The 15,825-nt window shown below is 47.1% G+C and overlaps 1 protein-coding gene across 1 annotated transcript; it reads right to left on the bottom strand.

Moving 5' to 3' along the window:
- Positions 1-391: 391 nt before the first annotated feature.
- Positions 392-9,605, bottom strand: CUNH7orf25 (chromosome unknown C7orf25 homolog). Its single transcript, XM_089691205.1, has 2 exons — positions 9,378-9,605; positions 392-1,810 (listed from the first exon to the last, which is right to left on the bottom strand). Exon 2 carries the CDS (start codon positions 1,792-1,794, stop codon positions 529-531), a length of 1,266 nt encoding a protein of 421 aa, XP_089547331.1. The 5' UTR covers positions 1,795-1,810; positions 9,378-9,605; the 3' UTR covers positions 392-528.
- Positions 9,606-15,825: the final 6,220 nt, after the last annotated feature.

Genomic DNA, 15,825 nt, shown 5'->3' with positions numbered 1-15,825 from the left:
AATTCTTTCCAGATCAGCCAATGTGATTGTCTGGATTTGTTTTCTCATTTTGTCTCTCATAGTTGAGGTCTACCTATGATGCCAATTACAGGCCTCTCTCATCTTTGTAAGTGGGAGAACTTGTACAATTGGTGGCTGACTAAATACTTTTTTGCCCCACTGTACGTGCAATTGTTTGCTGCTAAGTGCAATGGCCATGATCAACAAAAAGGCAGCATTTTAATACAAAGGCCATTGGAAAAGTAAGTATGCAGAATTTTGTTTCGCAAGCTTACTTAATTAGTTGCCATCTTGCAGCATCAGGGTCATTTTAAGGAGGTTAGCTTAGGCAGCCCCTCTAATTCTCTTCAAATACCAGCGTAGATTCCATAAACACAAGAAAAACAAACGCTTTAAATGCATGCCTTTATTTATCCAGGACTTTTATAGACATTTATTTCATAAAGCAAAATATGGCATACTTTTTGCTCTTTATGATAAAACAAATAAGACCTGAAGAAATGTTTCAGAAATCAGCACCGGTTTAGGTCATAGATGATCAGGAGGCACATGCTGCTTTGGTATGGAAGTAGCAGAAGACTCTTTGCTTTCAGTTAGTGCTCTAGGCTGGTGTATGAAGACACTAAATTTCACACCTTGATTATTTGCTGCTCTTACAAAGCCACTGTTAGCAGTCATTGTGATTGCTTTCAAGTTGTCCCCAGTGCCAAATATCGAGACTGAACGCCGGTTGATTTTGGAGCTGACTTCAAGTTTTAAGGCACGTTCGGAAGGCTGGTCAGGTACCACAGTAATTCTTTTAATAAGTGATGAAGCTCGCTCCCTTTCTTTTGGTCCTCCCAAGGTTTTCAATATAGCCTGGAAGTCCCTCACTGCAGACTCGCATGCAAATAGTTCTTTGTCCTCCATAAAAGAATTCAGCATTGGCAACACCTTCTCCTTTCTTTCCTGAACTGCCTGTTCTGTTAATACTTTCTCTTTAAACACCAAGTAGCAGCCTCCATGACTAAGTGCAGACACATAGGTGATCAATGTAGTGATATCCAAGTTCACTCTCTTGCAGACTTCAACTTTGATCTCTCTAGGAAAAGCCACACTGGCCACTATATTTTCCCTATCTACTATACCGCCATGTAAAAGCTCTAAAGCATCATCATCAGATTCGCTGTCACTTAAAGTCTCTTCTTCTGCAGTTTCTTCAAAGGCATTAACAGCTACTATATCACCACGTACGGAGATTCCCATCTGCTTTAGCTTTTCAGCCATAGGGCAGGAAATGCCATTATAAAAAGCAAATATGATGTGGGGACTGCTATACTGTACAGGTTGCTGGTGACTAGCTTGTAGGTAATCTTCTGCTTGTTCAATAATGCTTTTGTCACCATACTGACCACGACCAAGCCATATATTATGCAAGGCTTCAGCCTTTCTTCCAACTGCTTTCACCCATGTGTGGCCACCATTAGCTACTACATCCACTACAATTGTTTGCTTTTCACCAAACTGGTCTTTGTAACTAAAGACATGGAGTACACTGACCACATCCTCTAGGCTCTCAGCTGAATCAAGAATGGCTTGTAGATGAGTGAGGTTGGTGCTTTTCAAGTGAGACTCCTTAATGGCCACTTTTCCCACCTCCACTTTTTGCAAGAACTTCAGCTCAGCTCTTAACTTGCTGCATAGTTTTGCTCCACCTTCAACTCCTCCAGCTCGAGACTTGGAGAGGGCTTCAGCTCTCTTTATTAATTCTTTGGCAATTACAATGCGGTCACAAAGCAATGAGTGCACAGACATGCTGGCAGCATTATCCCTAAAAAAAAAATAAAAAGATGAAACAGATTTTTAGCATAGGAAATTAGAAAAACAATTTATTGCATCGTGCAATTCTTCCCAAAGTCTGGTCAGTTGGGTGTCACCACGACAATATTTGTAGTGTTTAAGAACCAACTTTACTATTTAAAAATAAAAAACACAACACTAGATGGTCCTTCACATGAGGAACTCCCTTTCCCTCTGCACAGAACTCTTTTCTCTCTGCTTCTGAGGTTAATGGGCATCCTCTATGTTCCCAGCTTGGGATAACGAATACTTCATCCTCTGCCCAAAACATGACCTAACATAGATATGTCACATCGTATCTTCTGGGAAAATCCAACCTCCATCTAGTGCCTGCAGCAAGCAGGTTGTGTAGAGCACACATCAGGGGCGGACTGACCATTTAGAAACTCGGGCACTGCCCGAGGGCCCAGGGTCAGTAGGGGGCCCCATGAGATGCCCTTGGTACCTTTTTCATAGGCTTTTTTGAGTTTGGGCAAGGACACAGGGGCCCCATGATCCCCTATTGCCCGGGGGCCCCATGAGTTGTCAGTCCGCCCCTGGTACACATATTCTCTCACAAGCCTTGTTTTGTACTCAAAGCTAGAACTCTGCAATATACCACCGGCAGTGAACAGTAGTTTACACCCCACTTGGATAACACTGGTGCAGTGGACCCTTATGCACTGAACTCATTTGTTTTATTAAGATGCAATCAGACTGCCTGAAAAGTAAAGTATTTGTCGGACTTTTTATGTTTTATTGTTGTAGACTATGCCAAATACCCCTCAGCTGAGAGAACACAGGAGATCTGGGCTTCCGCTCTCATATAGAGTACAAGAAACACCCCCTGCACAATAATCGAATCAAGAACGCTGTTCAGGGGCCATTGCTAATTGGAGCATTGTGCAGGGGGGGTGTCAAACTTTTGTCTGTTTTGGATAGAGAGTAGAACTGACAGGTTGTTTTTGCAGTGTCGGTCTCTGCTGGATTTTACCCTCATTTTTCACCTGGTGACTATTGTCTCCAGTGCTGAAAATGTAGGAAAATCTAACATTTTAGTGTGATCACATGAACAAAAGGGGAAAACTTTCAATGGGAACACCTATTCCAGTAACAGAGGTCAAGGAGGGGTATTTGGATTGCAAATTGCATCTTACTTTATAGTATGCCCCTCTTAAGAAGTGAAGAGAAAGGACAACAAATAAAAAATGTCAGGGGTCTTAAAAAGAAACTTAATCCCCCCCCCCCGCCTTATTTTTCTCCCCCTCCCCTCCTATTTTGGCAGTTTGTGAAAAAAAAAAATCACATACTCACACACCTAGTGATCCAATGGTTTTCTCTAGAGATCCGTTGCAGCACACCTGGCCCAGCACTATCATCTTCTTCTGATGTCACCAGTTGGTGCTAGCTGTCCCTACTAGGTTGTTCAGCAGTCCTGTATAGCATGCATGTGTCATGTCACCAGATGGGCTGCTGCAAAGACTATGAATCATTGTCCAGCTCCCCTGATGACACAGTGCAGCACAAGTGCCATAGAGTACCCCAGCCTTCTGGGACCCAGGACATGGGTGAGTAAAGGAGCGGTAAAACAGTAGCCTGAGCAAAGTGGCTCTTGAGCATGTGCAAACATGCCGCAGGTCTCAGTGAGGTAAAAAAAAACAAAAAACAGTGAACTGAGCCATGGCATGTCCTGAAATGTGTGGAATCTTGTGGTATGCTTATGCGAAGAAGTCTCAACTGAGTGGCGTCCGAAAATGGCAGCATGAGAGCCGGGTGCCACAAGGTAAACTTTGGTTACAAGGTAAACAATGCTGGTGTCGGAGATCACCTTCGCGATGGGCTCGGCGCAGGCGCAGGCGCAGTGCACCGCCCTGTGCAGGAACGCAGGCACTGGGACCTGGCCGATCGCAACGAACAAGTTTGCGCATGCGCAGTAGGGACCGCAGGCGCGCGCGTGGCACCAATGTGTCAGGGATCTCCTCGATCCCCGCCGCGATGGGCCCGGCGCAGGCGCACTGCTCCACCCAGTACACGGGCACTAGGTCCGGGCCGGCCGCGGCGTTCGAGTTCGCGCATGCGCAGTAGAAGCCGCGGCCGCCCGCTGGGCACCAATGGCAGCGCAGGGCGGGATATTTAAAGGTCCCTGAGCTGTCATTTCGTTGCCTTCTGGTCTTACCTGCTTCCTGTGTTCCTGTACCTGTGCCTAGTAAGTTATTGACCCGGATTACTCTTGACCTTGCTGATTTCTCCTGCCCAGACCCTTGCTTGCCTGACCTCTCTCCCTGGATGCCCCTTATTAGATCTGACCTCCTGTTGCTGACCTGGCGTGTGACCCGACGATTCTCTGCCTGCTCCCTTGTACCTTACCGTCCTCTACATTACCGACTCGGCCTGTCTGACTACGCACTTGCTCAGCCATCCATCCATCCATCCCATCGGGGTCACCCGACCTCCTCACATCTGGCTCTCCCTGGTTGGAACCCCTGGCGAACACCCCTACCACTGACAGGTGTGCTCAGTAGAGGCGACCTGGTCTCGGGGTACTACAAGTCCATCCCCACTATCAGGGGCCCTGGTGAACAAGTACCCTGGGGCTTAGACTCCGCGCTCTGGGCACGCCTGACCAGTGGAGTGCTAGTGGTGCCGCTCGGCGGTCCCTCACACAATGACAGCGCAGGACGGGATATTTAAATGGCCCTGAGCTGTCATTCAGTGCCTTCTGGTCTTCCCTGTATTCTGTACCTGCGAACCTGTGTATTGTAAGTTGCTGACCCGGATTGTGCTCTGACCTTGCTATATTCTCCTGCCCAGACCCTTGCTTTGCCTGACCTCTCTCTTGGATGCCCCCTATTGGATCTGACCTGCTGTTACTGACCTGGCGCGTGACCCGACTATTCTCTGCCCGCTGCCTTGTACCGTACCGTCCTCTCTGTTACTGACCTGGCCTGTCTGACTTTGCACCTGCTCAACCATCCATCCGTCCCTCGCAGTGGAGTCTTCAGACCTCCTCATATGAGGCTCTCCCCCGTGGGAGCCCTCGGCGTATACCACTACCACTGACGGGTTTACCCAGTAGCCACGACCTGGTCTCAGGGTGCTCCAAGTCCATCCCCACCATCAGGGGCCCTGGTGAACAAGCACCTTGGGACTTAGATTCCGTGCTCTGGGGACGCCTATTCAGTGGAGTGCTAGTGGTACCGCCGGGTGGTCCCTTACAGCTGCAATGCACGAATTAGAAAGTAGTTTTTTTTATTTTCATACAGGAACAGTTAATAGATGAAAGGAGCCTTGTTTTAGATATTGAATGTGAGGTTCCCTTTTAAACTCACTTTCCCAGTACCATGTATGGTGACTGAATGCCGGTATATTTTGGAGCGGACTTCAGTTTTAAGGGATGTTATGAAGGCTGGTCAGGTACCACAATAAGGGTAGATTTAGACATGAGACATTAGAAACTGCTCCTCTGAAAAGCAATCCACGTTCCACTTTTTAGAGGCAAATGACACACAGTGAGGACAAACGTGCCGCAACCGCATGTGTTTCCGGCCCATCCCAGTAGCATTCACCGGGCTTGCCACCTGCTGATCACAACATGTTGGGTAGTTTTTACCATGAGCAGAAAGTGAAGCATCAGAATTGCAGCATGTAAACACTCCCATCCGCTGCCATTTGCAGCTTAGGGCTACTAAAAACGAAGCTCAGCCACACATTCCCCCCCCCCATCCCAACCATACATCTAAAAGAGGCCTAATGCTTTTAATAAGTGATGCAGCTCGCTTTATTTCTTTTGGTCCTCCCAAAGTTTTCAACATAGACTAGAAGTCCCTCACTGTAGACTCACATGCAAATACTGTAGTTCTTTGCCTTCTATGAAGGTTTATTTTAGGTCGTCAGAATGAAGTTCCTCTTTAACCCTTTGAGGACCAAGGGACGTATTTTTCCCATGTTTTTAATTGCGTGTATCATCTGATTAAGAACTTAAAACTCTTCTTTTTTTTTGGTTTGAGTCAAAATATTAGTTCTTATCAACAAACAAATGGATCTAGCTTTTTGCCAATTATTTCATGAAATGGCTTAGTTACAGCAACTGAAGTGTACGAACCTTAAAAACAAAAAAATTGATTATTTTGGCGTTCCAAAATCTCACGGTCCTCAAAGGGTTAACCTCTTGCCAACCACCATATAGCTGAATGGCGGCTACAGCGCAGTTGTCCAGTTCTGGGAGGGTGTCATATGACGTCCTCCCAGAACGAGCCCTCCCGTGAGCCCCCGGCGATCCCCGTGATCGCTGTGTCCTACAGACACAGTTGATCACGTGATGTGGTAAAAGGCCAATCACAGCGGCCTTTTACCGCGTGATCAACTGTGTCCAATGACACAGCAGATCACCGGTAAATGCAGTTGCCGGTTATCAGCTGCACTTTCCTCACGCTGTCACAACGTGAGGAAAGTCATGGCCTGGACTGAGTGAAGCTAAGGGGAGGGCCAGCATGACTGGGGCTTGCAGACGAGGTGGAAATTGGATTTGGGTGGGAGGATATTCAGTAGGTAGGGGTGGTTATGTTTTGGATGGGGCCACTTACAGACCACCTACTGTGATCTATCAATGAGCCTAATTAATGCAGAAATGTGTGTATGTAGAAGTAAGACACTGACACCTGATTGGAGTATTCGAGTTTTAGGGTGGTCTTTCCAGGATGAGGAGAGGGGTTGGGACTTGTCGGGTGTCAGTCGGAGCTTGTGCCAGCACAGGTGAGGTTTCTCCCACCCTCCCTCCCTGGACCCGTTTTGTTGTTTTGTTATTGGGCTTGTCCTTTGTGTTTGTCGTGTTGTTTGGTTTTGTGTGGATTTGTTGATTTTGTTTTCTTTCCTTGATCAGCATTTTGTGTCCTCGGGTGTTTGGCGTTTTTGTTTTGTCATGGCAGCTGGCAGGGGTCGCTGGGTTTTTGAAGGCGGTGCTGGAGTGACAATTTGGTGGATTATGGGTTGGGCCCATCGTAGGTATGGGTGTTCCTTCCCATCTATAAGGTTACATTGGTAAGGTGGTAGTTAATGGGCTGTATCTGGGACTACGTAACTGTAGTATTGTCCCCGAGGCGGTGTAGTAGCGGCTGGGGGCCTTTTCATTGGGTGTCAGATACAGCCGAGTTATTGATGTGAGTAACAGTGCCTTCGAAGACCTTGGACCTGGTTGGGATCATTACTGTCAGTTATTATTTGATTGTACTGTATGAAGTGTTATGTAAGAGTTATGTTAAATAAATGGGCTGCTATGGCCGTTTTTGCACCAAACGGAGAGTCACGTGGTTATTTCTGGTAGGAGAAGGTTGAGGGGTGGTTGTTTTATTGGTTAGGGGGTAAGTATTAGCCTCGATATTCTGCATGTCCCTCAGTCAAGTGCTGCCGATAACCAGCAATTGTCAGAGGACGGATCAGCACCGATCATCAGGGCACTGCTGATCAGTGCCCTGATGATCGTTGCCCAGCAGTGCCACCCACCTGTGCCCAGCAGTGCCACCCACCTGTGCCCAGCAGTGCCACCCACCTGTGCCACCCACCTGTGCCCAGCAGTGCCACCCACCTGTGCCCAGCAGTGCCACCCACCTGTGCCCATCATTGTTGCATACTGTATCAGTGCAGCATCATCAGTGCCAGCTCATAAGTGCTGCCTATCAGTGTTGCCCAGGGGCGGACTGACAACTCATGGGGCCCCCGGGCAATAGGGGATCATGGGGCCCCTGTGTCCTTGCCCAAACTCAAAAAAGCCTATGAAAAAGGTACCAGGGGCATCTCATGGGGCCCCCTACTGACCCCGGGCAGTGCCCAAGTTTCCAAATGGTCAGTCCGCCCCTGGTGCTGCCTATCAGTGCTGCCTGATCAACGCACATTAGTGAAAGAGAAAAATTACCTCTTTGCAAAATTTTATAATAGAAACAAACAAAACTTATTTTTTTTTCAAATGTTTTGCTCTTTTTTGTTTACAGCGCAAAAAATAAAACACCCAGCGGTGAGTACATACCACCAAAAGAAAGCTCTATTTGTGTGAAAAAAAAAATGATAAAAATTTCATATGGGTACAATACTGTTGCATGACTGCGCAATTGTCAAAGGGGGTATAAGTGCCCGGTAGGCAAGTGGTTAAACTCCACCTCCAATGAACTGGAAGCTAATGCCAATTACACACGATCAGATAATCGGACCACTATGCCTGCTAGTCTCATATCAAAAATGAAGAGGTTACTAAAGCTACGAAAATGCTTCTATGACAGAATACAAATTTGGAAGTGATACAATGTATTGTAATATCATTTCTTCTTTCGTTTCTGAGCATGCGTGGTCTTGGCTCTCCATTGTTTTTGGACGAATACTGTACTAATTGAACAAAAATCGTTTGCACGGTTATCGTACGAGAAACATTTTCGTGCTTGTTCCTTCAGATGAAGCTCTGATGAAGAAGGTCTGGCCTTCGAAACGCATCAGCTGAACTGAGTGCTTACCCCCACGATGGGACTCGCGCTGGCCCTCTATCTCTGAAGTCCCTGTGAGGACTTACATGCCTGATTTTATTCGCTGTTTGTGAGTACCTTTCTTTTTAATAAACTTCTGTTTACTGAGGTAATGCGCAAGGTTTGTGCGCTTCTCGTTTTTATTTCGCTTTGCAGTATTGGTCGGGCTTCCCCAGCCTTGTTTGGAGCTGCACAACCTTTGAAGCACTGGTGGTCGCTGTTTTTCCAGTTTTGGTTCCATCTATTTGCCACCTGCCTGGGTCCTAGAGCGCAGAAGAATTCGTGTTTGGTCTATTGTCGCATGAAATGTCATGATCGGCTGTTGCAAGCTATATACTATTATTATTATACAGGATTTATGGTGCCAACAGTTTGCTCAGCGCTTTACAATATAACGGGAGACAATACAGTTCAATACAAGGGGGATAGGAGGCCCTGATCCTTGGAGCTTACAATCGATCAGATTTCAGTGCAATCCCTCCAAAAATGATTTTGTCATCCGATTTTCCGACCATGTGTACGGGGCATAAGTGTAACAGCCGACCTAACTTCCACTAACTGCGCGTGAAATGCTGCAATGAATTCTGTGACTTGTAGTTCTCACTTTGAAAATCATCACTTTAATATGAGCTTCTCTGTGTAAACTTGCTTCTGGCAATTATTTTCTGCCTATACGTGGCGAGTGGAATACAGAAAAGTAGAATTGTATTACGGGAATGACTCATGTATCGCTTAACCCAGCAACATATTCAGCTGCTGGCGAAGTGACTGATTGGATTTAAAAAAAAACAGCCAATTCACTTATCGGTTACTTACAATCTGTCGGTGATAAAAGTTCCCGAAAGTTTGCACGCAGTTTTTGCGGTGTCAATAAAAGTTCCATCTTTAGCAGTTTGTGTAACACAACACTTTCTAATGCTCTTCAGTTTACAATCCAGTCCCACCCTTAAACATTCATATGGTTCTTGACCTCTCATCTAGGTGACATTTCATGTCAGCAGTTGTCAGCTTCTCCTGTCAATCTCATTTATAATAGATCTATTAAAACAGTACCTTAATCATCCAGTACGTCCCCCAGCCAGGAAACTGCGTGATGTTTGCAATCCGCTCCTTCCTGCTGCTGCTGCATTCCAAGCCTCCTTCTCATGATCTCTACGTCTGTGTTCCAAGCCTCCTTTTCATGACTTCTGCTTCCTAGCCTACTTCTCATTATGTCTTTTTCTGCATTCCAAGCCTCCTTTCCATGACTTCTGCTTCCTAGCCTACTTCTCATTATGTCATCTTCTGCATTCCAAGCCTCCTTTCCATAACTTCTGCTTCCTAGCCTACTTCTCATTATGTCTTTTTCTGCATTCCAAGCCTCCTTTTCATGACTTCTGCTTTCCAGCCTACTTCTCATTACGTCTTCTTCTGCATTCCAAGCCTCCTTTCCATGATTTCTGCTTCCTAGCCTACTTCTCATTATGTCTTCTTCTGCATTCCAAGCCTCCTTTCCATGACTTCTGCTTCCTAGCCTACTTCTCATTATGTCTGCTTATGCATTCCAAGCCTCCTTTCCATGACTTCTGCTTCCTAGCCTACTTCTCATTATGTCTTCTTCTGCATTCCAAGCCTCCTTTCCATGACTTCTGCTTCCTAGCCTACTTCTCATTATGTCTTCTTCTGCATTCCAAGCCTCCTTTCCATGACTTCTGCTTCCTAGCCTACTTCTCTCTATGTCTTCTTCTGCATTCCAAGCCTCCTTTCCATGACTTCTGCTTCCTAGCCTACTTCTCTCTATGTCTTCTTCTGCATTCCAAGCCTCCTTTCCATGACTTCTGCTTCCTAGCCTACTTCTCATTACGTCTTCTTCTGCATTCCAAGCCTCCTTTCCATGACTTCTGCTTTCTAGCCTACTTCTCATTATGTCTTCTTCTGCATTCCAAGCCTCCTTTCCATGACTTCTGCTTCCTAGCCTACTTCTCATTATGTCTTTTTCTGCATTCCAAGCCTCCTTTTCATGGCCTCTGCTTTCCAGCCTACTTCTCATTACGTCTTCTTCTGTGTTCCAAGCCTCCTTTTCATGATTTCTGCTTCCTAGCCTACTTCTCATTATGTCTTCTTCTGCATTCCAAGCCTCCTTTCCATGACTTCTGCTTTCTAGCCTACTTCTCATTATGTCTTCTTCTGCATTCCAAGCCTCCTTTTCATGACTTCTGCTTCCTAGCCTACTTCTCTCTATGTCTTCTTCTGAATTCCAAGCCTCCTTTCCATGACTTCTGCTTCCTAGCCCACTTCTCATTACGTCTTCTTCTGCATTCCAAGCCTCCTTTCCATGACTTCTGCTTCCTAGCCTGCTTCTTATTATGTCTTCTTCTGCATTACAAGCCTCCTTTCCATGACTTCTGCTTCCTAGCCTAGTTCTCATTATGTCTTCTTCTGCTTTCCAAGCCTCCTTTCTATGACTTCTGCTTTCTAGTCTACTTCTCATTACGTCTTCTTCTGCGTTCCAAGCCTCCTTTCCACGACTTCTGCTTCCTAGCCTACTTCTCGTTATGTCTTCTTCTGTATTCCATGCCTCCTTTTAATGACTTCTGCTTCCTAGCCTACTTCTCTCTATGTCTTCTTCTGCATTCCAAGCCTCCTTTCCATGACTTCTGCTTCCTAGCCTACTTCTCATAACGTCTTCTTCTGCATTCCAAGCCTCCTTTCCATGACTTCTGCTTTCTAGCCTACTTCTCATTACGTCTTCTTCTGCATTCCAAGCCTCCTTTGATTGTAGACCTCATGAACACCCATTGTTATACCATACCCACTTCAGCTCCGGACGGTTTTACCACCTTAACGAGCAGGCCATTTTTTGCTATACTGCACTGCGCCAGCATTGACAACCTACCAGACTGAATTTCACTGAAACGACACCCAAATTTTACTGACACAGTCAAGTTTTTACTGGCCTTTAAGTTAAAAAAATACAGTTTTAAGTGCAAATTTCAGTATTTAGGATAAAACAAGTACAATATACAATTAAAATTAAGGTCGATATTAACCGCTTCCACTCCATCCTACAGCAGAAATACTGCTACAGGGCGGCAGGGGTGTGAAACATCACATACACCCTCGAACCCCTCATTAGCACTCCTACACATTGGAATCGATAAACTCCCTCCTCACTCCCACACAATTATCACCCACATACTCTTTGCCACAAAAATTAATATCACTAGATTATGGAACACAAACAATACCCCCTCAATCACTTCACTAATTACAGACCTTAACACTCAATGTCAAATGGAAAAATTATCCGCAATTAACACTTCTTCCTATCACAAATTCAATACCCAATGGACCTGGTGGCTAAATCACCCAAAATGCACAGTACAACCCTGATGACATTTCATGAGATGAAATCACACCCCATACTAAGACTGGTATCTCCTCAAATACCCAGTTACATCCCTCCTCCCCTCAATCCTATCCTCCCCCACCTCTCCACCAAAAACCCCTTAACACCCCAAACTCCTCACCAAGGTTCATCAATTACACACGAATACCTCTGATGATATTGCTAAACAAGACCAACACCTCATCCGTCCAATGGGCGGAACTACAACAAAATTAATCAGCCATATTTTGTCTATTGCATTATTGTATGTATGAATGAACCATATCTCTTATCCCTGTTTTTTTTTCCCTGTTTATCTCTGAAAAACTTAATAAAAATATTGAAAAATAAAAAAATCACATATACCATGTTTCTCCGAAAATAAGACACTGTCTTATATTTTTTTTGGCTCAAAAAACACACTAGGTCTTATTTTCGGGGTAGGTCTTATTTTTTAAATGTTCAGATGTGGACAGGGGGGTGCAGAGGTGAGCTGAAAGCAGTTGTGGATGAGGGTTACTATAGAGAGGGCCGGCTGATGACAGTTGTGAGCTGCAGTCAGGTGTTGCAGAGGTGACTTGACAGGTGAGTTTCAGAAAAGGTGCAGATATGAGCCACAGAGAGAGTGCAGGGGTGAGCTGCAGACGTGGGATGCAGAGGTGAGCAGTGGCTGGGGGGTGCAGAGCTGAGCTGTGGCCGGGGGGTGCAGATATGAGCCACAGACAAGGTGCAGGGGTGAGCTGCAGACGTGGGATGCAGAGGTGAGCAGTGGCTGGGGGGTGCAGAGCTGAGCTATGGCCAGGGGGTGCAGAGCTGAGCTGTGGCCAGGGGGTGCAGAGCTGAGCAGTGGCTGGGGGGTGCAGAGCTGAGCTGTAGCCAGGGGGTGCAGAGGTGAGCAGTGGTGGGGGGGATGCAGAGGTGAGCAGTGGCCGGGGGGTGCAGAGCTGAGCTGTGGCCAGGGGGTGCAGAGGTGAGCAGTGGCTGGGGGGTGCAGAGCTGAGCTGTGGCCAGGGGGTGCAGAGGTGAGCAGTGGCTGGGGGGTGCAGAGCTGAGCTGTGGCCAGGGGGTGCAGAGCTGAGCTGTGGCCAGGGGATGCAGAGGTGAGCAGTGGCTGGGGGGTGCAGAGCTGAGCTGTAGCCAGGGGGTGCAGAGGTGAGCAGTGGTGGGGGGATGCAGAGGTGAGCAGTGGCCAGGGGGTGCAGAGCTGAGCTGTGGCCGGGGGGTGCAGAGGTGAGCAGTGGCTGGGGGGTGCAGAGCTGAGCTGTGGCCAGGGGGTGCAGAGGTGAGCAGTGGCTGGCGGGTGCAGAGCTGAGCTGTGGCTTGGGGGTGCAAAGGTAGGTTGCAACTCAACTCACCTCTGCACCACCCCAGCCACAGCCCACCTATGCACCCTGTCTGCAACTCACCTGACTGCAGCTCACCTTTGCACATCCCCCCTCCCCCTCCTCATATGGTTAGCTAGCTTTGCAAAACACAGCTGTCAGCAGCCGGCCCCTCTCTATAGTAACTCCCATTTCGGGTCCTATCTTCCCACACAGTGCACCAAGCGCACTTACTCACCGCTCCACCTCTTCCCCACTGGCCAGTGATCACCTCTGGGGCATCGACTTCCATGCATTAGGCTGCAGGATGAGATGCCCCGCCCCTAAACTACAGTACACTCCCCGTTGGTGTAACTATGGGGTCACACACTTGAAGGGTATCTTCAAGTATGGTTCCCTCTTCACTTTTGCAGAATTAAGTGATAACTTCTCCCTGCCAAACACAATGTTCTTTTATTACCTTCAGCTGAAACATGCAGTACTGATGCAGGGCCCATCAGTGGTGTGGCGTTCTTCCCAACCCCTATATTCAATATGAAACACAACATCTACTAAAGGCTTTATCTCTGCGTGTTAGCCAATACTGCAAGAATTTTTAGTCTTTTCCTCTGACAGGGACAGATGGCAGGCAGATGTCGGCTCTTTTATGAAAGCCCAATGGGATGAGACACTTCAGGCAGTGCCCCAATGCTCTCTCAATGTGACACGACTTATACAATTGTATGTAGTTTTAAGGGCGCGCTTTGCTCCGGCCCGACTGTTCCAAATGGGTATTTTGGATTCTCCAACTGTGGTAGATGCTCCAGGGACCATGGGGACCTAATACACTTATTATCGCGATGCCTAAATTGCACATTTGGATGTTTGTACTACACACCATAAATACCGTGTTTCAAGTTTCTCTCCCACTTGACCCCAAACCGTTTGTTGGGTATCTTAGATGACTTTCAACAGCCACTTCTTACTAGTGAGGGAATTGCTAGAACCCTCTTCCAGGCTTGGAGAGTTGTATCTTGGCTTTGAAAGTCATCTGAATCTCCCTCTCATAAAGGAATGGGTACAGTGTATGCGTGAAACTCTCCAACTGGAGAAATACGTATATCAATATTGAGGTTGCTTCTGTAAACTTGATGATCTATCGGGCCCATGGTTGGGTACTCCAGGCCTGAGCCCATTGGATTTGGTCCTGGACAAGCTCATCCAATGACAGAGCATCCCACTTATAGTATCTCACAGAAGTGAGTCCACCCCTCACATTTTTGTAAATATTTTATATCTTTTCATGTGACAACACTGAAGAAATGACACTTTGCTACAATGTAAAGTAGTGAGTGTACAGCTTGTATAACATGTAAATTTGCTGTTCCCTCAAAATAACTCAACACACAGCCATTGATGTCGAAACTGCTGGCAACAAAAGTGAGTCCACCCCTAAGTGAAAATGTCCAGATTAGGCCCAAAGTGTCAATATTTTGTGTGGCCACCATTATTTTCCAGCACTGCCTTAACCCCCTTGGGCATGGAGTTCACCAGAGCTTCACAGGTTGCCACTGGAGTCCTCTTCCATTCCTCCATAGTGACATCATGGCGCCGATAGATGTTAGAGACCTTGAACTCCTCCACCTTCCATTTGAGGACGCCCCACAGATGCTCAATAGGGTTTAGGTCTGAAGACATGCTTGGTCAGTCCATCACCTTTACCCTCAGCTTCTTTATCAAGGCAGTGATCATCTTGGTGGTGTGTTTGGGGTCATTATCATGTTGGAATACTGCCCTGCAGCCCAGTTTCCGAAGGGAGGGGATCATGCTCTGCTTCAGTATGTCACAGTACACGATTCCCTCAATGAACTGTGCCGACAGCACTCATGCAGCCCCAGACCATGACACTCCCACCACCATGCTTGACTGTAGACAAGACACACTTGTCTTTGTACTCCTCACCTGGTTTCCACCACACACGCTTCACACCATCTGAACCCAATAAGTGTATCTTGGTCTCATCAGACCACAGGAGACGGTTCCAGTAATCCATGTCCTTAGTCTGCTTGTCTTCAGCAAACTGTTTGTGGGCTATCTCGTACATTATCTTTAGAAGAGGCTTCCTTCTGGGACAACAACCAATTTGATGCAGTGTGTGGCGTATGGTCTGAGCACTGACAGGTTGACCCCCCCACCCCTTCAACCTCTGCAGCAATGCTGGCAGCACTCATACGTCTATTTCCCAAAGACAACCTCTGGATATGACCCTGAGCACTTGCACTCAACTTCTGTGGTTGAACATGGCGAGGCCTGTTCTGAGTAGAACCTGTCCTGTTAAACCGCTGTATGGTCTTGGCCACCGTGCTGCAGCTCAGTTTCAGGGTCTTGGCAATCGTCTTATTTTTTTTTTTATTTTTTTTTTTTAAGTCCTCAAACGTGCAACTATAACGAAAAAACCCGTAAGTGTTCACAAAAAATGTGCAAGTGCAAAACACCACACGAAAAAGTGCACTTAGGGGTGTGCTGTGTCTTGGCAATAGTCTTATAGCCTAGGCCGGGTGTCGGCAACCCGCGGCTCTTTTTCACCTTTCCTGCGGCTCCGGAGCACACTGCCCACCAGGTGACAGGCAATAGGGTCGGCAAGCCGCGGCTCTTTTAATGTAGATCTTCTGTGTGCCGGGCGCCCGCTGGCAAACATTGGCTGTCAGGATGTAGGCGGGGCAGCGTGACGAACTCCTCTCCTCTCACAGTCCGCCCTGAAGACCAGAACGGCGCGGGAACCCAGCGAGAGGAACGCGCGGAGCAAAGGTAGGTGAATTCACACAATATGGGG

The sequence above is a fragment of the Staurois parvus genome, unplaced genomic scaffold (assembly GCF_062004578.1).
Source record: "Staurois parvus isolate SC_StPar_1 unplaced genomic scaffold, SC_StPar_1.0 ptg000554l, whole genome shotgun sequence".
Taxonomy (NCBI): domain Eukaryota; kingdom Metazoa; phylum Chordata; class Amphibia; order Anura; family Ranidae; genus Staurois; species Staurois parvus.
This window is presented reverse-complemented; position numbering and strand designations above follow the sequence as displayed.

What these genes read in the sequence shown, in the direction of transcription:
- CUNH7orf25 (XM_089691205.1), bottom strand. Translation starts at nt 1,794, where the DNA reads ATGTCTGTGCACTCATTGCTTTGTGACCGCATTGTAATTGCCAAAGAA.